This window comes from Pteropus medius, unplaced genomic scaffold (genome assembly GCF_902729225.1).
Source record: "Pteropus medius unplaced genomic scaffold, Ma_sr-lr_union100, whole genome shotgun sequence".
Classification (NCBI taxonomy): domain Eukaryota; kingdom Metazoa; phylum Chordata; class Mammalia; order Chiroptera; family Pteropodidae; genus Pteropus; species Pteropus medius.
This window is the reverse complement of record NW_024345601.1, coordinates 8605068-8628772: the sequence shown is the minus strand read 5'-3', so window position 1 is coordinate 8628772 and position 23705 is coordinate 8605068. Positions and strand designations below refer to the sequence as shown.

At 39.5% G+C, this 23705-nt stretch overlaps 1 protein-coding gene across 1 annotated transcript in view; it reads left to right on the top strand.

The window, feature by feature from the left end:
• SPTLC3 (serine palmitoyltransferase long chain base subunit 3) overlaps positions 1 to 23705 on the top strand; it is a 147879-nt gene that overhangs the window by 84107 nt on the left and 40067 nt on the right. The window contains exons 7-8 of the mRNA XM_039874475.1: positions 6846 to 6951; positions 15729 to 15948. Coding sequence (XP_039730409.1) covers positions 6846 to 6951; positions 15729 to 15948 — 326 coding nt within the window. The remainder of the gene's footprint in view (positions 1 to 6845; positions 6952 to 15728; positions 15949 to 23705) is intronic.

Sequence of the window (23705 nt, the reverse complement as noted above, 5' to 3'; positions counted from 1 at the left end):
AGAAGAAGAAGAAGAAGAAGAAGGTGGTGGAGGAATAAGGTGGAGGAGGAGGAGGAGAGGAAGAAGGGGAAGAGAAGAGAAGAGAAGAGGAGAGGGAGAGGGAGAAAGAGAAGGAGAAGCAGTAAGCTCTTGGATCAAGAATGACTTGTATTTGCAATAAGTTGTTAATATTCTTACCCGCTAGCTAAGTCTAGCTATTGTCAAACCACATGTAGGAACCAGAGAGCTGTAGGTCCTTGTGTAAGAATATCTCCTTGCATTTTCTACTGCGGGCAGCTTTAGTAAAATAGCCAGTATTTAGTTTGCTTTTGTGACTCATTGGATGGCACAAAACAGACTCTCCAACCCATTGCACAGCCTAAGCTAAAGCGTAAGCTCCAACCAGGGACTAATAAGTTTGATCTTCACTAGAATTTTGGTGTATGTGAGAAAATGGGTCAGAGCTTTTTGGGACACTTGTCTGTCTTTGGTAAACACATTCCCTGGGCTGAGTGTATCAACACCCTGAGTAAGCCAGAAGCTCGAACTCTTGGGTAAGTTTTAATTCTCTGAAAAAAGGGCAATATCTTCTTCTAGAGATTTGGATATATTGAAACTGAGTTATTTTTTTCCCTGAATCTGCTTGCTTTACTAGTAAATACATATGATCTAGATTCTAGAACAATGTTTCTCAGATTTTAATGTACACAGGAGTCACTGTGGGCAGAATCTTGTTAAAATGCAGACTGTAGATGTGGGGTAGGGCCTGGGCTTCTGCATTTCTGACAAGTTTCCAGGTGATGCTGATGTCATTGGTGCGGGACCACACAGGGAGCAGTGAGGCTGTAGGCCATCTCCGTCCTCAAGTGAGCCACAAAGGGTTTCTTGAGCTAGCCTTGGAGAGGAGAAACAGTCTTTTCAGCTAGGAGAGTTGCCATGAGGTCAGCGAGCTGGACAGGCCAAGAATTTGAAAAAAAATAAAAAGTGGAGAAGAACCAAGACTCTACCTAGAGGCATTTAAAGGCCAAGAGGAGGAAGAACAAAGAGTGCAGTGTTTGTGGGAAAACTCTGAGCCCCACCTCATCTGCACAATGTAGGCTTATAAGGGCAGTTTGAGTGGAAGGTCAGACCTAGAAACAATATTTAGACTACTTTATAAGCCATGACCTTTTAGATCTCAAGGTATAATTTGGGCTCTCAAACTAGATTTTTTACTTTAATAAATACAGCTATGGCCTCTTAATTTTTTAAATAATAACTAACAGTATTGAACCCTTGTTATAATGAGCCTTTTACATATGCTAACTCATTTTAGCCTCACAACTATACACTTGCTATGATTATGTCCTTTTTATAGATGAAGATAGAGGCACAAAGTGGTGAGGCGACTTGCTTAGAGACACAGAGCTAGAAAGAGGCAGAGCTGGTATTTAAATGGAGGAGGTTTGACTACAGAGTCCCTCATTTTTAAATACAATGCACTTCACCTCCTTTCTTGACCTTTTCCATCTCATGCCTCCCACTGGATAGTAAAATGATGCAGGCAATACTCAATAGCCTCCATCTCCCATGCAACTCTCCTTGAGTCAGGGCAGTTAGGTCCAGCAGATACAGCCAGCATTCTTTCTGGTTGACTTTGCTGTCATCTTGACCTGAGACACAGGATCCCAGCACTGACCTCTAAGCTCCCATGTTATTCCCTAAATCACATCTCACCTTCCTGAATTGACCCCGCCCACTTAGGGATCCCATTTCAGTACTTTGTCTAATTCTACAGGCCCCTCCCTGAGGATCAAAGCTTTACATACTGCATGAGGCCCAGAGCCTGAGTGCATTCTGTGCCCATGTTCTAGAGTCTACTTGTCCTTCATTCCATGTCCCCAAGGTCAGAAGTTGTGAGTATGAACCCCTCCCCAAGGTACACAGGCCCTGCCCTAGCACCTTTCTCATTCTTAAACCCAGCCTAGGTCCTCTGCTCTCAACTGCCTTTTACACTCTTCCAAAAAGATCATTTGCTTCTTTGACCTACCAAGACCCATCTAACAACTGCTCACATAGCCATCAAGGAAACTTAAACCAAAATATTTGCCCAGACTGCTTTGAAAAGCTTAAAGCGCCAAATTTTAAAATCATCAGAAATGTACTAATTGATTTCATGGACTAGAGACTTTATAAATGTAACTTTGAGAAAAAATTTGCTCTGCTTGCCAAAGTTGACCATTAGAATTATGTTTTCCCCTAAAGGTTAACAACAGGGCAGACCCCTACCCCACCATCTTAAAAGTAAAAATATTTTTTTTTATCATTGTCCACAATTATTTAATACCTATTGCTTATAATTTCACATTTGGGCTCAATATTGAAGGATAAAACTGGGTATCTTTAAAAAAACAAGAAAAATGGGAAAAAAGATGAGGAGCAAAGCATTAGAAAGAATAACAAGTAGCATTTCTTTATCACCTAACCATCTTTCCCTTTACATAAAAGCTGTTGAGTGCTTATCATGTGCAGACATGAAAATATGTTTGGCAAGTAGCCCACGGAGTAGAGAACCAGAGGGCGTATCTAAACTCAAGGACAAAGGATTAACCACCAACTACAGTGAGCAGCATATGGAAAGTAGAGGTTGACATTCAGCCCGAACACGACCAGGGACCCTGGAAGAGGAAGGGCATTGAGGGATGGGCAGTGAGTGAAGGCTCATGTCTCAACAAAAGCTCAGTTGCATAAGAGAAGAAGAAGAAGGAAGCTGGGACAGAAGAAACAGTGTTGTCACTGAACAGCAAAGTAAGAATGAAGCCAAATATCCAGTTCTTTTCTTCAGGAAGACACTCTTTGAACTACACCCAACCTTCCTGCTGATACTCTTATGAGTGGCTTCCTTGTTTCCTTGTATCCTCTTTTCACAAGACCTTATCTGCAGATTTCCCAGATCCCAGAGGCTCGCTGATATTATCAGGGATTTGAATTTAAAGGCAGGCCCAGCAACAGGCTCTCAAAGCATATTTGTCACCTAAGCCTGTTTGTAGTTTTTAGGGCATAGTTGTATTATTCCAGATGTTTAGTAATTCAGTAATCCAGTTAGCCATGCCTGTGACAAACCAGGACTTGCTTTGTACCAGCCACTGGAATGCGGCCTGCACGCTTTCTTTTCTGATAGCTAAATGTTCATCACCCAGCACGCCCGCTTGGTCCTTTCAGTCTTTCACAAACCAAAGGGAACTGCCTTGGTTAGCCAGACTTATAATGTGACAAATAATGTCTAAAGCATTGTTGATTCTCAGATTTGTGGTAATTAAAGCCCATAGTGTGTCATTTCAACTTTATAACAACATTGTACAGTAGTGCTATGTATATGTGCCTTGATGGTGTTGAATTTGTCCTTTAAATTTCCAAATCTCAGAGTTTTATTTATACACTGACAAAAAGTTGGTTTGTTTGAATTTGGGAATTTGTTTTTGGTTTTGGTTTGTTTTGGAGGGGTTGTGATTATTGTTTACAAAGCTTCTGGCATTAGGATGCTCATCTGAAAAAGCAAACACCTAATCATGCTTCCTCACTCCTCAGAGGTGTCATGAGGATTAATGTAATGCAAGTATAAGTGCTTTCATAAGTATCATTATTTAAAAATCCTTTGCAGTTGTTAACATGTGGCTTGCTCAAACAGTAGAATCCCATAAGCCCCACAGAGCATAAGCCACAATCCCCTGAACCCTATGGGTCCATGACCCACACACTGTAGCATAATAGAGCAAGACCCTAAGAACCAGAGAGAAACTACCAGATGCTAACATGAGTCCAAAATCCCATGCTAAGTGAAGTCATACCTTTTCCTGTATAGTGTCTGTGACTCTATGTGGTTTTCCCTCCAGTCAGGGATCTCAGCATGTGGACACCAGGGGTTTTGTGAAGTTGCACCAAAGCCTCTCCCCAGGGAACGCTCTGTTCACCTTGAGCACTATAAGCCCTGCCACAGAAGGGCCTGGGATTCCTCTCATTCCCACCTGCAAAATGTGTAAAACACATCATGGCCACTGTTTTCAGGTCCTGCTTGTTATTTTTAAAATGAGGAGAAAATTCTCTTCTCTTCGGCAGTGTTTACTTTTAACTTAATCTTGGACTAAGCCTATAATGTGTCTATGACCTTTATGATTGCATAAACAATACAATAATCTCTGCATGTACAGATTTTTAAAAATCTTAAAATATCAATTTTTAAATGACTGCTAATTTAGTTCACGTGGGTTTTTTTATTAATATGGCATTGGAATCATACTCATCATGTGTCATTTCTGTACAAAAACTTATAAATTCTAAGTCAAAGAAGAAAAATAGTAAACAGGTATACTTCTACTCATCATCTCTTTATTCAATTCAGAGACTAACAGGCTCGTGGTAGATTATAGAAAAGGGAGCTGGTTCCCCCAATCACATGAGTTCTTTCAACATCTTAGGAATCCATCCTAAAGCAAAAATAAGATGTCCGTGCAGAAGAGAGTTATCATCCCTGAAATTCTCTAAGAAAGCTGCTTTTTGTTCCCTTGGCTGCCATCTAGTGGTCAATGATACAGTGTCACTAAAACACTCCATCTTGTGAAGACAGACTCTAAAGTAAAAAATGCAGTTAAAGAAATATTACTGCAGAAATGAGGCTTTTCTAATAATTCCTGGTTAGATCCAAAAGTGTCATTCTCTTTTCTGTTTCTTGGTCTACATTCTTTTGCATGAAAAGACAACTGATTCAATTATCAAACATAGATTTAGTATTCATACTATGTACTAGTACTAGGACTATCAGGATGAATTAGATAAGGTCCCCTGCCTTCCAAGGAGGAGAGACATGAAATCAAATAATGAGATATGTGATGAGGGCTTAAAAGAAGAATTGATGAGTCATCAGGGACATCGAGAAGAAAGAAAATCTATATTACTGGTCAGAAGAGTTTGAGTTGGAGCTTGAGTGATGAGTGGGAGTTCTCCAGACAAACAAGAGGGGAAAAACATAAATGAGAGTTGGGATGCAACTTTGGACAACAGTGAGAATTTATGTCAGGAAGACAGGCAGGAGATAGATCAGAAAGGGCCTTTTGAGACTGCATTAAGTAACTAGAGGGGTCTCCCCTTATCCATGGTGTCACTTTCCTCAATCTCAACTACCTTCAATCAACCACAATCTAAAATATTAAGTGGAAAATTCCAGAAATAAACAACTTATAAGTTTTAAACTATGTGCTGTTCTAAATGAGGTTTTCTTAAATGTACTTGATCAATTCAAAAATATTGCTCATACCTCCACAATTCTATATTAAAGAAATACCTTGTGGCTTCATTGAGGGTGGCAGGGTTGCAGTGTGGGAAAGTGACATGCACCAGCCAGTGCCTTCACCCAGCTTTAGAGAAAGCCCTAAAACAGACCCAACCACAGACTGGGGACTAAAAGACAAAGTTGAGAGGCTCTCAAGACCAAGAATCCCAGCTAACTTGAGCCTAGATCAATGATAAACTGTTCAGTATCTGCCTCTCGAGAGATTTGTGTGCAGTGGTTAAAACCAATATTGACTGTGCTGTTTTAGATTTATCTTTGCTAGGTTTCTCTTTATGAGCATTTTAAATGAGGTCTCTAATGCCTGGTGACCATTAAATAACAGTCATGTCAGCACTACTGTAGCATCTCTATCTTTTCAAGTTGAGACTGGATTCTAGATCTGAAATACTTCTGTTTCAGATCCTCAAAAAGTGAAAGCTTAAGGGATGCAAAGAAATATATCTGAAATATAATGAGCAAAAAGCATGCACATGAACCTCTGCCTTTTTTTTTCTCTCTCTAGACTTTGCAGGTTAGACGCATAGCTGTGTTGATAGGCAAATCTTTCCCAAGGGTCCCTCAACCAAAGCCCAGTTATCTATATTTGATTGCAGATAAATGAAAAGTCACCATTGATTATATTCGACATCAAAAGTTAATAAGAAAAATCTAGCAGACATACATCCTTCCTTCTTCTACATCACAACGGACATTGAGGAGAAGGGACAATGGCTCTCACCTATGGCATTAAATGGTAGTGGTTATAAACATGGGTCATGGTACCAGATTGCATGAATTTAAATCCTAGCTCTGCTGTTTATGATCATAGACCTCAGGCAATTTACCAGACCTCGCTGTGCCTCAATTTCCTGAACCATAAAATTCAGTTACCTCTTCATTAGGATCATTGAGAGGATAAAATGAGTTAATACAAAGAATGTGCTTAGAAGGAATGTGGATAGGGCTCAATAATTGTAAGTTAGTATTAATGTATCCAGAAGTCTCCAAATATTTTGCAAAGAAATGCCAGTTATTCCATTGCTTAAATTGTCGAAAGCTCTGAAGTTGGAGGATGTCAAAAGTGAGGTCCCAAAGTTTAAGAAGTGAGATCACTACCAAGCAATGCTGTCACTCTATGCAAACTCAGCTAAACTCTAACATGCTCATGTCTAAACAATTAGAAAGGTTAATTATACCTATCATAGTTCATTTTAACCTGGCAACAAAGCTGACACCTAAGAGATGCATTTTACATGGAATTTCAATGCCTTTTAAGGCAGGAGAGGAGAGCCCTTAAGAGCCTATGAAACCATATGCCTCCGGTGGAGGTTTATTCTGCCTGCTAAACAAACTCAACAAGTCACTTTGTCAGAGTTAAATTTTACTAAAACGTAGGCCCCTCCCTCTACCCAGGTGTTCTCTGATTCCAATTTTCATCTCTGAAAGTTTAGGTCTCAGCCTAAGCCTAAAAATCTGACACCTCCCCCAAAAATAAGATGGGGGAGAGAAAGAAGAAACCTCTCATGACTCTTTTTTTTTTTTTTTTTGGTATTATTTAAAGACATGCAAAGCCTCGAGAAGCTCCTGAGAGATGCTATAATCTACGGCCAGCCTCGAACCCGCAGAGCTTGGAAAAAGATTCTCATCTTGGTGGAGGGCGTCTACAGGTATGTTAATAACCAGAAACATTTGAACATGCTGAGGCCCACAGCAAGCTGACAAATGGGGAAAGGCTGACCTCTCCTAGCTAAAGGGAAAAATGAGTTAGATATAGTATTATGGAGAGGCCTGAGCTAGAGCTATTCATGCGAGCTGTCAGGCCACAGGTTACCTCTCTAATTAATGACTACACATATGGCGAAGCATCTTGGAGGCTGGCATGTTTATGTAAGTTTCTTTGGCAATATCCTCACAAGGCATTGCTAACTTGCATTGATTCTTTCCACTACCTTTGGCTGTCTCACAGTTTCAAAGTCTCTTCGGGACTGGGGGATTCAACATCAGAATGTTTGCCTTTACAACTTTAGTAGATGTTGCTGATTGGCACCCAGCAGCCCCTAACTGAACAGTGCAGCCAACCTGCAGCTTCTTGCTGAATTTGGCCAGTAGTTGGTATCAGAATGCAAAAATTCTGCTTATTTTCGTCAACCCAGAGTGCAATTCTCCATAAAGAGTTAGGGAGGGAGAAATGGTCTTAGCATCTGAAGGTATGCTCTAGCCTGAGTTTTCCCACCCTTTTTAAGCTGAGCAGACAAAACAATTACGAAATCTTACAAAGTTGCGCTTTTATATTGCAGCTGTGATTGAGTTTGCTTCATTCTCTGTGTGAATCTGATTGTCATTACTGAAATAAAATTTCCCTCAAGTGTTTCTTCTTGAGGGAAGAAACAAGTGTTGGATACTCTAGTCAATGAGTCAAGGAAAAGTAACTGTTACTCACTCCTAAATCAATTTTCAAATGACCCTAACATTACAGGAATTGAGGAAGATGTTTCCTTTGAAATAATTACAAAAAAGTGAAAACTATGAAAAGATAGGAAATGAGGACTTAACATACCAACAAGGAAGATTGTCGCTACAGAGGAGAATTGAGAACAGAGGTAGTATTTCTTTCAGCCAGCTAATCTAATCAGTCCCGGAATGCATGCTGTTTCTGTTACTTGAATAAATAGTAAGCAGTAGAAGAAATGTGTCTATCCCTTTTGGAAAAAAACAAGTGCTTTCTCTCAGATTTAAAATCATCATCATCATCATCATCATCATCATCATCATCATCCTAGTATCATTTTTTTTTCTTTAGTACTTAATGCCCAAATGTTTGGTGTTCTGAGTATTCCCAGAGCTACTGTGGAATTGCAAAGTTGGCATTTCAAGTTTCTAGTAGGCCTACTTCTGCATCACTATCAGGACCTCCTCAGGTTATCCCAAGAGTGTGTCCTGTTTATGAAGTCTCTGGGATCACCTTAGAGCAGCATTCTCAACCAGGGTGATTTCTCCCCCCGCCATCCCCGCCCCCCATCTCAGACACATTTGCAAATTTTCAGTTGTCACACCTGCATCTAGGGGGCAGAGACCAGTGATGCTGCTAAACATCTTACAATGCACACAATAGTCTCCTACAACAAAAAAATTATCTAGCTCAAATGTCAACAGTGCTGAAGCTGGGAATCCCTGCTATAAAACAATTGTACTACTCATGGGCCCTTGAACTTACTACTTTTAGGAAATAATCTCATATTGTCTCTGGGCTGTCATAACCACAAGCATAGATCTTTCTTCATGTGTGATTTGTGCCAGTTGCCGGCCTCGGAGGGGAGCCCTTATCTAAACACCTGTCATTCAGGCCAGAACTAGCAGGAGGACATAACAGCTGAGGGAGAGCAGACTGGGCATTTCCTTTAACTAGAGTAAACAGAACCCAACTGCAAACAAATAGAACTTGGCTCCACTAAAGGAAAGTTGCATTTAAATACTTTGGTTATGGCTGAAATTAAGCGGACTATCAGCATTTTATTCTCAAATATTCCCATCATTTACATAGAGAAACCACTTCAGCAGCAGAGCTTGTTAATGGCTACACTGAATCTGTGTCCTACCATGATCTCAGGAAGACAGGGGAGCCAGGTGTGCCAAGCCCACATGGCACCAAACCACAGCTTAAGTTTAACTAGTAATGGGGACTGTTTCATTATCTATCGTTGCATCACAAACTGCCCCCAAATATAATGGCTTACGCAGCAATGAGTTGCTATTTCTCATGCTACTGAGGGCTATCTAGACCAACTGAGCAGTTCTTCTTCTACTCCACATGATGTTGGTTAAGGATCATACATGGGGCTGTATTCCACTAGGAGTTCAACTGGGGCTGGAACATCCAAAATGGCCTCATTTACACATTTAAATTCCTGGTACTGGCTGTTGACTGAGGTTTCTTTTCTCTTCTCTCCTCTCCTCTCCTCTCCTCTCCTCAACTCTCTTCTCCTCTCCTTTCCTCTTCTCTTCTTTTCTTTTCTGTGAGATGCTTTCTCTACGTGTAAGCACTCCTCACTCAGCAGTATAGCCAGAGCTTCATTCCAGCATGGCAGCTGGCTTCCAAGAGGAGCAAAGCAGAAGCTGCCAGCTTTTTAAGGGCTATGTCCACAACTGGTACAGCATCACCTTCTGCCATACTCTGTTAGTCAAAGCATATCACAAGGCCAGCCCAGATTCAAAAGGAGGGGAAACAGAACCCACCTCTTGCTGAGAGGATTGGCTCATGTATACAGGGATGGAAAGACTTGCAGGCAGCTATCTTTGGTGGGAATCTACTCCAGTGGTTCAATTAACCTGGCATGTATAGAGTGGGACGTGTCCACTTCCCATAAACTGGCCTCCATGGAGAGGTTCCTTTTATCTCAGCTGCATAGGAATCTTGTCTTTAAATGAGACTGCAACCTAAAAGGCTTCATTCATAGATAGAAAGCAGGGCATCTCTTAGACAGCCTTCAGTACATCCTGGAGGCTCAGTTTCTTCATCTGTAAAATAAGGCTAGCCTAGAAGAGTATCTTGGAAGATATGGATGTTCTCATTTGATGCTATCACCAGATAATAACATTATTTCCCACAATATTTTCCAAAGGGCCAGCATTGGGAATGCAAAATCAATAGTTCACAAATGTACTTCTACTTTTTAGAGATGGATTATGGTGACATATTGTGTTTATATCAACATGAACCCTCCTTTTAATTTTCACTCTTGCTTGTGGTTTGTCACCGCGGGCAAAGTCCTCCCACCACAGAGAGTGCACATAAATCAATATTTTTATCGTTCTAAAAGAGCAATCAGCCAGATCGGAACATTTTAGGTACATGTCAAGGTAGAAAAGGCTAGATACCAAAACCAAGAAGTCAGTAAGCTCCACCAAAGCAGTTATGATAATGAAAATTAGCAATAATTATAATGTCACCATTCATCAATCTGGTATTATTGTTTACATATAGATATAAAAGAGTCAGGATTTGGAGAGAGGCCTGAGACCTTCAAATTCTGGTGCTGCTGAGTTCTTTCCTAGTATTAAATGAGATCATATAAGCTAGTACTTGCCAGAAGCCAAGCCTATAGTAAGCCCACAATCAAGAGTAGCTGCCCTCATCATTAAATTTATTTTCAGTTGAGGAAGTTGCAACTTGGAAAACAAGTTGCATAGTTGAAGCTGTTTACTTTTCACCCACCTGGAGGAGGTGTGTCAGTGGAAGGAACTCACATTTATCATGTGTCTACACCCTGCTAAACAATTCACATGTGCCATCTTGAGTAAGCCTCCCCAAGTCTTTTGAGGTTATTGTGAGGATGAAGATACTGAGACTCTGAGGCCTGGATAGCTTGTCTGAGTGTAGATAACTGAGATGAAAGAAAGCTAGGATTCAAACCATGTGGCCCTGCTGAGACAGAGGCCCAATGTAAACAGAAGCGTCAGATCGTGTGTCCACGTCTAATAAAGTAAACATGGAAACTGCAAGGTCATCCATTTGACTTTTACCATTTGCCTATCATGGGCTCAGTTATTTATCTACAAAATAGGGAGATTGAAATTTGATGTCTAAAGTTCCATGACTCCATGAATTTTGGTTTAAAAGTACAATAGTATGACTTTAGTGTTTTGATTTGTATTTTTGTTTAAGTATTGTTTTAAAGTCATATTCTTTTAATTTTGTGTCTCTGAGAAGTCTAGTTTTTGACTCATCGTGGTTGAGAAATCTCAAAATTAGTCAAAAATATACTGGAGAGAGGGAGAGGTATCCCAAATAACCTGAGATATAAACTTGCACAGCTCAAAATAAAATGAACCAAGAAATAATATTCAGCCCTTCAAAAAAATACATCCATAAACAAATGCTGAAGTCTTAGAATGCCATTTTCTCTAAGAATATAAGCAATTCTCCTCCCCAAAATAATGTAAGCTTAAGGATTGAGAACTTCAATAGTAATCTCTAACCTATTTCTCTATGGTTTAAACAAATAAAGACAAAGAAGAAGAAAACACTAGCTTACCTATTTTTGATTAGTCTTAGCTCCTTTTGTTCACTTTCCTTTCTTCTCTTGGGTTATACTTTGGGGCCACCAAAGAGATTTTTCCACCATGTAAGTTGGCAAATCTGTGGTTTAATTCCCAATTCTGCCAGTGGGTAATATGGTTTACATGTGGAGGAGAAGGTGGTGAGAGGGAGATTTCTAAAACGATTCTTGTCACTTAGCTAATACATTATGTAATAGAAAAGATATAAAGAAATTATTCATTGGCTTGCTGCTTTGAGAATAATTCAAGTCCCTGCATAGAACTTCAGTTAACTGGTGGAATTATCTTTACCTACAGTTGTATTTCAGTTGGATTTTTTTCTTATCGAATTCAAAAGAAAATACAACCTTCCATTCAAGAAGAAAGAAGAAAACACTGTTCTTGTTTTCTATACATTTGACACTGTTTTCATTTTTTTGACAGAAATTCGTGGGAATAGCATAGATAGCCTTTTTGTGCATGCACCAAACTCGAATCCCGTATAGCAAAAGGTTCAATTTAAATTGGGCCACAAATAGAAAATGAAAACAGTGCAAGTGAATATAACTCTTTATAAAAGCTGAGTTTTCCCTAGGACTCATGAGTGCCCTGCATTAACTCCAGAAATCAGCAGTATCACAGAGTCATTAATCTTAGAGGGAGAAATACAAACCAGGTGGGTAGACTCCTAACATCAGCTAGACCAGCCCCTGCAAAGGATGGCTAATTAGCTGCCCTGAGTGTCTGCACCCTGTTTGACATTAACTCTGGCTCCTGCCAAATTCAGTTCCAGAACAAAGAATGGTTAGTTGGGACATTTCAGATTTTTAGTATATTTGTGTTACCAATTTAAAACATTTCAAAGATGAGAAGAAAATTCTAGAATTTTGAGGGCAGAGAGCCATTTATTATATATGACACCGATATGCCTCTTTCCTAGAAGATGCAACACAGGGCATTGCCAGGGGCTCCTACTTTCTCAAGTTAGACCTCATTACAACCATTTCCTCCTAGGCTTCTCCTAAGAGCAAGAACAACTCAATAAATGTTCATTATATGTCAGACACTTTACCATCATTATTTCTAGTCATCCTTATAAAGACGTTATAAGGAAGGTTCCATCATCATGCTTATTTTACACATCATGTAAATTGCCCATGTCCTCAATTAGTAAGTGGTATGATGACAACCTAAGCTTAGGTCAGATGGCTGTAACTCCTCCCCCTCAATGAAAACAGCTTTAATAAGCAATTAATCTAAGAAAATATTGGAATTAACTCACAAACTTAAGTAAAAGAAGACAACTCTATTTAGTTTTCATTTCATTAAAATCTAAACACAGCCATTCAGAATAACCTTGTGAAAAGCACAAATGCAATAAGCTGGACTTGATTAAAATTAAGAACTTCAGCTTTGTGAAAGACAATGTCAAGAGACTTAGAGGATGAGCCACAGACTAGGAGAAGATATTTGCAAAAGATACATCTGATAAAAGACTGTTATCTAAAATATATAAGACTTCTTAAAATTTGACAATAAGAAAGCAAACACCCAATTAAAAAATGGGCCAAAGACCTTAACAGACACCTTACCAATGAAGATATACAGATTAAAATATACATATAAAAAGATGCTCCACATCTTATGACATGCAAATTAAAATCAGTGAAATACAAATTAAAACAAGAAAATACCATAATGCACTATTAAAATGGCTAAAATCTGGAACACTGACAACAATAAATGCTGTCAAGGATGTGCCTCAAGAAGAACTTTTATTCATTGCTGGTTGGAATGCAAAGTGGTACAGCCACCTAGGAAGATAGTTTGGTGATTTCTTACAAAATGAAACACATTCTTACTATATAATTCAGCAACCATCATCCTTGGTATTTAGCCAAAGGACTTAAAAACATAAGTTCACCAAAAAAACCCACGCAGATTATTTATAGCATCTTTATTATAATTGCCAAAACATGGAAGCAACCAAAATGCCCTTCAGTCAATGAATGCATAAATAAACTGTGACACATTCAGACAACGAAATATTATTCAGCACCAAAAATAAATGAGCTATCAAGCCATGGAAAGACATGGAAAAAACATAAATACACATTACTGAATGAAAGAAGCTAATCCACAACAGCTACATAGTGTATAATTCCAACTACGTGACATTCTGGAAAAGGCAAAACATGGAGACAATAATAAGATCAATAGCTGCCAGGAGCTGGGTGGGGGGAGAAATGAATAGGCAGAGCACAGTGGAGTTTAGGGCAATGAAAACAGTCTGTATGATATAATGATGGATACATGTCATTATACATTTGTCCAAACCTACTGAATGCACAAGACCGAGTGAACTCTAAGGTAAACTATGAACTTTGGGTGATGATGCGTCAATGTGGGCTCATCAGTTGAAACAAATGTACCACTCTGGTGGGGGATGTTGATAATGCGGAAGGCTGTATACTTCATGTGGGGCATGAGGTATGCTAGAAATCTCTGCACCTTCTGCTCAGTTTTGCTGCAAACATAAAACTGCTCTAAAAAAATAAGGTCCTATAAAACACACACACACACAAATGCTATACTCAGTTGTCATACTCCTTTCAAACCAACACCCCTTGGTCTGGATAACTGTAAAACCAGCTAGACTATTTTGACTGAATTGACCTAACACTTAAGTTTATTTTTTTAAATACATTAAATGTAATAAATAAACTAATTAAGAAGAAGAGAGAAGTTCAACTGCATGTTTACATCAGTTGATTAGTTCTTGAACTAAACTGACAGGTTATTTGAATTGTTAGACAAACTTCTTTGTATGGTGAGGGTGCAAGACTGTGTGTTTCATAAAACTCACCTGTCAATGCAGTCAAAACTGTGTGTGGTGTAAACACAACTTACAAAGTGTTCTGAGAACTGATTAGTCAAAATTTCTTTTAAATTCACTGAGTTCCAGAAGTGCCATATAAATATAAATTATAATTTTACTTATTTATTTACTTCATGTTTTTCCCTTTTCTGGAGGACTTGAAGTGTTTTTTTTTTGCAATTCACAATACCATGAAAAATTAATCACTTAGGGCTAAATCAAAATAGTTTATCTCTAGCAGTGGTTCTCCAAGAGTCGTCCCCAACCAGCAGTATAAGCATCTCCTGGGAAGTTGGTAGAAATGCATATTCTTAACCTACCCCAGACTTACCAAATTAGAAACTCTGGGGATGGTGCCCAGCAATCTGTGCTTTAATGAACCACTCAGAGGTTTCTGATACTCACTCAAGATGGAGAATCGTTACCTTAAAGAAACCAAAAGAGGGGACACCACCAGATGCCTCAATAAACCCTTAACTTCCAATGAGTCCAGTAGTGCCTCCTTTATCTAGGTTTCATTTTCCGCCAATTCAGTTACCCATGGTCAACAGCAATCCAAAAATATTGAATGGAAAATTCTATTAATAAACAATTCATAAGTTTTTAATTGTGCACCATTCTGAGTAATGTGATGAAGTCTCATACTGTCCCTGTCCATCCCGCCCGGGATGTCTATAGGCTCCATTCGTTAGTCACCTGGTAGGCATCTCAGTTATCAGATCAGTTACCAGGGAAGCGGACCATATTCACATAACTTTTATTACAGTATATTATTATTATTATTATTCTATTTTATTATTAGTTATTATTGTTAATCTATTATGGTGCTAATTTATAAATTAAACTTTATCATAGGTATGAATGTATAGGAAAAAACATAGCATGTATAGCGTTCAGTACTATTCTCGGTTTTGGGCATCCACTGGGGTTCTTAGAACACATTCCCTGAGGATAAAGGGGCCAGGGATGACTCTTCTGAACAAGAGATCTTAGGAACTTTCTATTGTACTTAAATTAATATTATGTGTCCTAAATAAAGTTATTTTGTGTGTTTTTCATTCCTTCTCTTAATGTTTGGCAGTTCGAGCATTGACGTTAGGTCAGACAAAACCACCAAATAGGCAGTGGCAGGCTGATAAAGATGGATCACCATATGGCAATTTAATTAAAACTAGAAAAGTACCCAAAACCCATAATGGTCAGTTAGTTACACTAGTCATCTTTACAGATAAATTGATCAACAATGCCATGAGTTAACAATTTACTTGGGAATTGGCTATAACAACTCAAAGCACTTAAATCCACTGCATGTAAATTATTTTTTTCATGTAAAATAATACCAGATTAGCCTTATAAGATCGAGAGGGTTGTTTCAGCCAAATAACATGTCCCTTAAGAAGAAAGGAGTGACATGTCCCTGTCATCCCTGACTACAGGTGTCAGGTCACTGTCTGAGAAGTATTGAGAGACTGACATAGAATTTCCCAGGGGAGCATGCAATAGTGACGAGCATTTCTCCTTATACTCTAGCATGGAGGGTTCCATCGTGCGTCTTCCCCAGATCGTGGCTCTGAAGAAGAAATACAAGGCTTACCTCTACATAGATGAAGCTCACAGCATTGGGTCCCTGGGCCCAACCGGCCGGGGTGTAGTGGAATTCTTTGGAATGGACCCTCAAGATGTCGATGTGTTAATGGGCACATTCACCAAAAGCTTTGGGGCCGCAGGAGGTTACATAGCTGGAAGGAAGGTAAGAAGGGACCCCTTGTGACTATGTAAAACCTGACATCTCAGGGGATGCAGTCTGCAGGGCTTCTCTGGATTCCGTGAGCACTTAGGTTCCGTTCGCCACACCTGGAATGATCACTGTGGCTTCAGGACGATGGGTTTACAGCCAAGTAGCACCCAGGACGTCAAGGAGCTCACCCTCTGACAGTGTAGAGGAGCCTGTGATGAGCAACCACAACGTAATAAAATGGCAAAACTAGCGGTGTTCACAGGCAAAAACTGAGTGCCCATGAACACCACACGGAGAGGGATGATTAACTCTACAGGGCAGTGTGGAAGAAGTTCTAGAATGAATGCCAGCCTTATAGAAAAATGATGTGGGATTATATTTCTGTGTACCAAACCATAGAAACGATGAGGGGATGGTACAGAACTGTAAGTAGTTTGGTTTTTGTAATGTGAAAACACAAAGCAGGTAATAGCAACTACGGGCAAATGTCAGATATTAAGGAAGTGGACTCTATGCTACAAGTCGTGGGTTTTAAGTGTTTTAATCAAAATAAAAGTAGCAAGATTAGAAATGTTCTTTTAAGGGATTTTCTCTGAGGAATAATTCTCCCTCACAATTTTGAATAAGCCATAGGTCAAATTTTGTCATCCTCTAATATCTTATCTGTATGCCTTAAAAATTCTGATCTGATGAGATCAGACTGTTAAGTAAATGTTATTCATGCAATTATAGCGCCAATATCCCCAAGGAAGTTGCCAATATAAACCAATAAATGTTTAAAAGAAATTTAAAAGAAGAGGGAAGCACAAAAGCAAAATGAAATATTCAAACTTGGGTTTGAGGGATAAAAGAAACAGTTGTCTGCTCCATTATATGACAGTTTTATCCAAATCCTGAAAGCTATGTCACACAGGCCTACACCTGTTCCAAAGTGCACGACAGTGGTGTTAGCTCCACCTGAGGAAGCACAGCAAGTCCCAAACCTGTCCAGTGCTTGCCCATGGCATCAACAGCTTACCTAAAATTCTCAATTCCTTACTCATTGTGAACAAGAATTCAGACTCCTGGTAAGCCAGTCAGACAAACTAGGAATACAACTAAAAACAGTCTAGTCATTGAAACCACGTGATTTAAAACAACAGATTTCATTGTGGCCACTTGCCCAGCTATGAGGTACGAAAATGCCTCAACTGTTCAGAGTTTTCAATGGTCTTTACCTTTCGATAAGCACTACTTTTCCGAGCTCTAAACATTGTTTTTCATCCTGTGGCATTTAGCTGGGTAACGCTAAAACCATAGGGAATGCCCAGGATCCTACAAAATTCAGCTAAATCTAGTGCAGAGTTAAATGTTCCCTTCCTCAACTGTCGAAGCCATGGGATCCGGGGGTCTCAGATATAGGAGCTCCCTTCTTCAGGCTGCAGTGCTTTGTGAGCTTGTGGTTTTGTGATTACTTTAGCAGCAGCTCTGAGCTACAAAAATTTTAACCAAGCGTAACTCTGTTTCCTGAACCAAAGGCACCTGAATAAACTGAAGCAAGCAGATCTTTGAAATACTGTCAAAATTGGTAGATGTCACATTTTTCTTAGAGTTCCTTCATTTGATACCCACTTTAAACAAAGGCTTGTGACTACCCCGAAGTCAAGGACCAGCTCACAATTTTCTTTCACACTCTCCATTCTGAAGTCAGACCATTTTAAAGATGTATTTGCTCTTGTCTACAAAACTTCTGTTCACTTGGGGTGAGCAATTGTGAAAATTGTTATTATTTACATTAATCAGGGTGCAGAAAAAGTATGCAGATCTGTTCATTTTCTTGCTCTTAAAATAACTCATTCTGTGCATACTCGGATCCAGAGGACTGCATCATTCCTCCTCGTCCTTCCCCTCCCACTTCGCCCTTCCTTTCTCCTCTCTTCTCTCATGTTACTCTGCAGTCTCTGAATTTACCACTAGATGGCAGCAAAAATTGGAGAGTGTTTGGCAGAGATCCACCAGCCTATACAGAGACCTGCTCTGATACAGCAAGATGCAAAATCCTAGAAAACAGGGACATGGAGGGTGAGCAGGAGGTAGGAGGCCGCTTGAGAAAGTGCCTGTATGGATCATTCTCTGTCAGGTTCACACCTGTCTGGAATAGTTTTGGTAAGAGCGATAAACACAGATAAACCTTCCAGGTTTATAAGCCCAGCAGTTAATAGAACTTTGTATCTGCTCCTCTGTACTTTTAATTTGTTTAATTAAGTTAATTTTAAATTATGTGGTTTCAATTTAAATCACAGTTTTTATTCTCCTAGACTGAATAATTTGTATAGAATTTTCACTTTAAGTTTATTTTATACTATGCTTTTTAATTGATAGGACATAGGATTGGGCAGATGCTAAAGATATATATTTGAAAAAAATCTTTCCACTTACCTATTTTAATAATTAGAGTACAGTTTTCAGAGTTTCAGCATATATTTTTTTCCTGGGTATTTTGCAGTATATATCTCAATTGTGGGGAAGGGGGATGTTACTGCAGAATATCCAGGATTTTAAACCAATAGGTACAAAAGCAACAAAATAACCCCCCAAATTTAACATACACACACTAAGACTTTATGTTTCTGAAACTCTAATAACTTCAATTTTACTATGCTCATGAGGTTTTTTGTACATCTTGAGATTTGAAAATAATTACTTGGGTACAAAAATCTAGAAAAAGATAAAACTAATTGACTATTAACTCTCTTTTTAAATATCAGTGTTAGCATAGAAGAACTATATTAACAACAACAGTTTCTAGAAAGCTCTAGGAATCTTTATTGAGTCAATCAAGATCAACTAATATACATTAGCAACCAGGTGCATCATAAGAAAAAATACTTGTAAATGAACAAGGGGAGAAAAAAATTCATTTGGCGCTAAGACACTCTCACAGAGAATAGAGATGTTGTCTTGGCCTCAGTCTTCCTGTCACAAATGTCCTACAAATTCATCTCTGCTTACTGGAGTTTAATGCCCTGGCCTCAACATTCTCTCCCCACCCCTCACCTCAAAGAAACTTCTAAAACAGTCTCTAAAGCAAAATTTTGCTATTTTGCTCACTCTGAGTTTGGAGCTGATATAGATGATCTGTGAACAAACTTTCTTAGAGCATTCTGTTCTTTCAAGGCTTTTGAAGTGAAATGTCAGGTAATTACTTCTCTTCACCTGTCAGAGCTCCATGTCATGAATGGCTTCTTTAAAGAATGCCTGAGCTGATGGGCTAGGTTTCTTTTTTTTATTTTTTAATTTTTATGAATCCAGTTGCTGAGGAGATGGGTCAATGTTGCAAATCCAGTTTTGTAGTCCAGGTTGTTCTCAGGAATGGATCCTGAGTCCTCTTACATGCTTAGTGCTAAACACTGGCTTCCACAGCCTCCACAGGCTGACCAGGGGCTTGCAAATGAATGAAGCACAGGTAGCCTTCATAATCGACAAGTTACAGGGCTGAAATTCTGGAGGAGAGAAGTGGGGCAGAGCAGCCAAGTTTGGGGTGAGCATTAGCCCCAGAAGCCTGTGTGTCATACAAAGGCAGGCCCCTTGCAAAAGCCAGCTGTGCCCTGTGTGCTCAGCCCTGGCTTTATTTAACAGCCCTTTGAAGTAAATGGGGGTCATGGAATGAATGCCAAGATGTTTATTCTAAACGTCCCCTGTCTGATTTTCTCAGAAAAGGCACCCTTGTCCTTGAACTACAGGCCTATGGGTAGAGAAAATAATCAGGATTTTGAACTTACAAATGGACTTGGAAACCTCGGTCTGAGGAGACCTCTAACCCACTCTGAAGGAAGACACAACCCAGACTCTCTTTGCAAAACACCAAAGCCAACTCTTAATCCATGGCTCATGATGCCCAATGGGGGAATGCTAGGAGAGAATAAAAAACCAGGAAACAAGGCTTTCCTTGATGGTCTGCAGAAGTTGCTTGAAGAACCCCACTTTACAAATCACACAAGCAAATTAGCTTCGGTTAACACACTCAGATTTTGATAGAAAGTAGACTCAGTCTAATAGAAATAAAATTATGAGCCAGATAAGCTTAATAGTAAAAGGCAGTGATATAGCACTGATGAGGCATTTATTCAAACTAAGAATTCACACGATCTTGGCCTTATAAAATTTCTCGATTTGGGAAGGAAATTTGAGGGTGGGGACATTGAGAAGAGCCTGGTAGGGATCAAAGGCAGCTTTGTTTTGTTTCTTTGTCTGATCTTTGTCAGCAAAGTCTCAAGACTAAGAGAATATTGCTACATTTTTTCCTAAGAATGTAGGTTGGTATCCCCATATATACTTCAGGGACACTCCACGATCCTGCCTCAATCCCTAAAACCCCTTTATTCTCCATTAAACAATAAGTATTTACTGGACCCCAGCTAAGTACCCACCATTATGGATTTCAGAGAAGTATAAAACTCCATTCCTAGATCTCAAAGAAGTTTCAGCTTCTTTGGAGAAATAAGATTAATAGACAGAAACATTTGAGACTAATGTTTTTTCATTTGTGGTTTAGTGCTATAAACACTGAGTATATAAGGAATTCTCCCTTCCTCCCAAAAAGAGGAACAATCTCTAGGGGTTAAGAAAAGCACCAGAGGGTTAAATAAAAGTGAAGATGGTCTTCTCTGTGCCCTCCTGGTCCTTCCTCATCTAGTCTAGAAACATAATATAGCGTGGTGCTAAGGGTAGGGACCCTGGAGCCAGACTCTTTAGACCCAAATCCTTGTGATTCAGCCACTTTTTGGTTGAATAATTTTCTGATCTTTTCTGTGACTCAATGATCTCATCTATGAAATAGAGATCAAAATAGTACCTACTTCATAGAATTATTCTGAAGCTAAAATGTTTAACACATGTAAAGTTCTTAAAATGGAGACTCAAGCAGCCAATGAATTTCAGGCATAGATATATCAATGACTATATCAGGTATGTTATCTCTTCGGAGTCACGCAATCTGTCATTGAATCTAGGTACTTCTTTCTTTAAAATGCCTCTTTTCCTTTATTTTCACTCCTACCACCAGAATGCCAACAAAGATGGAGGAAATGCTGCTCTAAAAATCTTTAGTTTGATATCTGGATCTACCAGTGTGTCATTACATAACCTTAGAACAGTATCCTCTGCAAAATGATAGAGCTGGAATAAAGACACTCCAAGGAGTTTGTTTTTATATTTGGATCCCCTTGTCCCACCCCATGCTCCCAGTTCTAAGAAGCTCTGAGTTGGCAATCCATTAATAATAATTTCCAACAGCATCAGGTATTCACTATGTACCACTATTCTAAGCACTATACACATATTAACTCATTTAATCCTCATAATGACCCCGAAATCAGTATTATCATTATCTTATGTTTCAGAAAAGAATACTAAGGCAAGTGAGCTTTAGTAACTTGCCTATGGTCACATATTAGTAAGTGGCAAAGCCAAAGTTTGAACCCAAGCAATCAGGTTCCAGAGCCTGTCCCATAACTCTGAGGTCAAACCACCTCTCAAGAAGACAATTTCTCATCAAGTCTCGTTGGAAGCACTATCTTCTCCCTCTACTCCCAATTGCCTTATTCATTCATTATTTGCAGATTAAAATGCTAAGATAGCATTTTAATCAGCAAAGAATATGTTTTAGCACATGTCTATGTCTCTCCCCTCCTCTGCATCTATCCAAATCTACCCACCCTTCAAGGCCAGATCACCTCTCTGAAACAACGTTTTCCTGACTCACGTCTACATGAGCCCTCATCATCCACTCTCCTGCTCCCCTCCCACTGTTTCCTAGTTGGCTTCTCCAGCATCCTGCTGGGAGGTACCAGCTCTTAACAAAGGAAACCCTTGCATCTGCTCAAAGAGGAGTGCTAAACAGAGAGCTGTGGAGGACAGCCCAGCTGCAGCTACTCTGGAGAATGGCTGCCTCTCTCTCTTTGAGCCCCAACCCCCGTCCGCCATCCTTCAAAGTGAACTTCTCGAATACCATGTGGCCAATGCCTAAGTCAGACCATAATCATGCACATACTCTTCAAATATGGTGGAAAACCACCCAACTTTTTTATGAGATTCACTAAACAAAAGCTGAATTTTAATTTTAATAAAGGTGGTTAATAGCTGCCAAGAACTAGGTTTTCTATCCTTCTTCTCTTCTTGGACTCCCATATCCAGAACATAGGCCAGAGCAAGTCCTTTGTACAAATTTGATAAAAGGAAAGGTGAAAAGAGGGAAGAAGGTGAGAATGGGAGAGAGGGAGAAAAAAGAAAAAGGGAAAAAAGGAAGGAGGGAGGGACAGAAAGAGGAAGAAAGGAAATAGAAATGTAGAGAAAAAAAATTTAAGTGGAAAATTTGAAATTAAAAGAAGGAGGAAAGGAATCGGAGTAGAAGAAAGGGGGAAGAAAAGGAAGAAACAAACAAACAAGAAGGAATGAAGAGTGTGAAATGAATGAAAAGAGGGAGAAAGAAATTCAGGGAAGAAAGATGCGTGAAAGAGGGGATTTCAAATGAAGGACAAATTGAAGGAGGCAGGAAAGACGGAATGGAGCTACCAGTTACCCTCATGAGAGAGGTAGAGGCATCACATCACCAACCAACCATGAAGTAGGCCACTCATCTTACTGAGGAAGATGAGCTGTGAATGTTTAAAATGCTTGTGAACAATCATGGCGCTCATATCCTAAAAGAGATAGACAAGTGAAGGGTGGAGCATGGTCTCATGCCCAGAGGTGGAAACAGATGTGGACAATGAAGGGGGATTAGGAGGACAGGGACCTGCTCAAAGCTGAGCTCCTCCCAGTTCACCTATGTGAGGGAAAAATCAGAGAAAGTGCCCAAGTGGGATTCTAATCTGTCTTGTTATCTAGAAAAGAAAGCATCTGATCCTTTACAGTCCCCACTGCTAACCTAAAGAGCTGTAATCAGCCCATCAGCTTTTCTGCAGAATACCCTGAAGGTCCCAGGCAATGAGCCAGCACAAGTGGGCAGATAGATGATCTTTCTAGCTGGGGCTTAGCACCTCCAGATGCCAGCTCTGAGGCCCTCCTGACTGTGGTATTAGGTTATTGGAGCTTCTTTGGGTTCTCAGTATGTTTACCTAGAACCTTGAGTTGGGCCTCAGGAGGCAGGCATGCAGGTAAAGAGTCATTTCTGCCACTGAAGACCAGCATTCTATGTGGGTCTCACTTCAAATTTGAGCGTGGCACAAAAATTCAATAGTTTTCTAGCACCCAAGACATAACCAGAGATTATCTGGTCCTAACCTACACTCTGGTTTAATTTCCCACCTCTCCCCCAACCCAAGTTTTCTTGTGTTCAATATTTGTTTTCATTCTTCAAGATAGTTTCACTTTCTCACTTGAACCTTCCCTATCTACTCCAGCTAGCAATACTCCCTCTTTTTCCTCTGCAGTCTTATAGCCTGTTGCATATACTAATTTGTATGTCTTCTTACTTTTGTAATGTATGTCTGCCATTACTTTTTCATGGGCACAAATTAATATAATATGTTCAAGGGCAAAAACCACATCCTGTATTCTTTGGAGAGTCCTGAATACTAAGCCAGTGCTTAAATGTACTAAATACTTGACAAATGTTTGGGAAACCTTTTTTTTTTTTACATCTCTGGTTTGGCCTCACAGACCTCAACTCAAATTTTCAGCCTTTACTGTATCCTTCCAAGTTTTTGAGGTTAAACTAAGTGGAAAGATAAAAAAAAAAAAAAGAAATAGTTCAGTGATGCACGTTGAAAATTGGACCACATATGGAG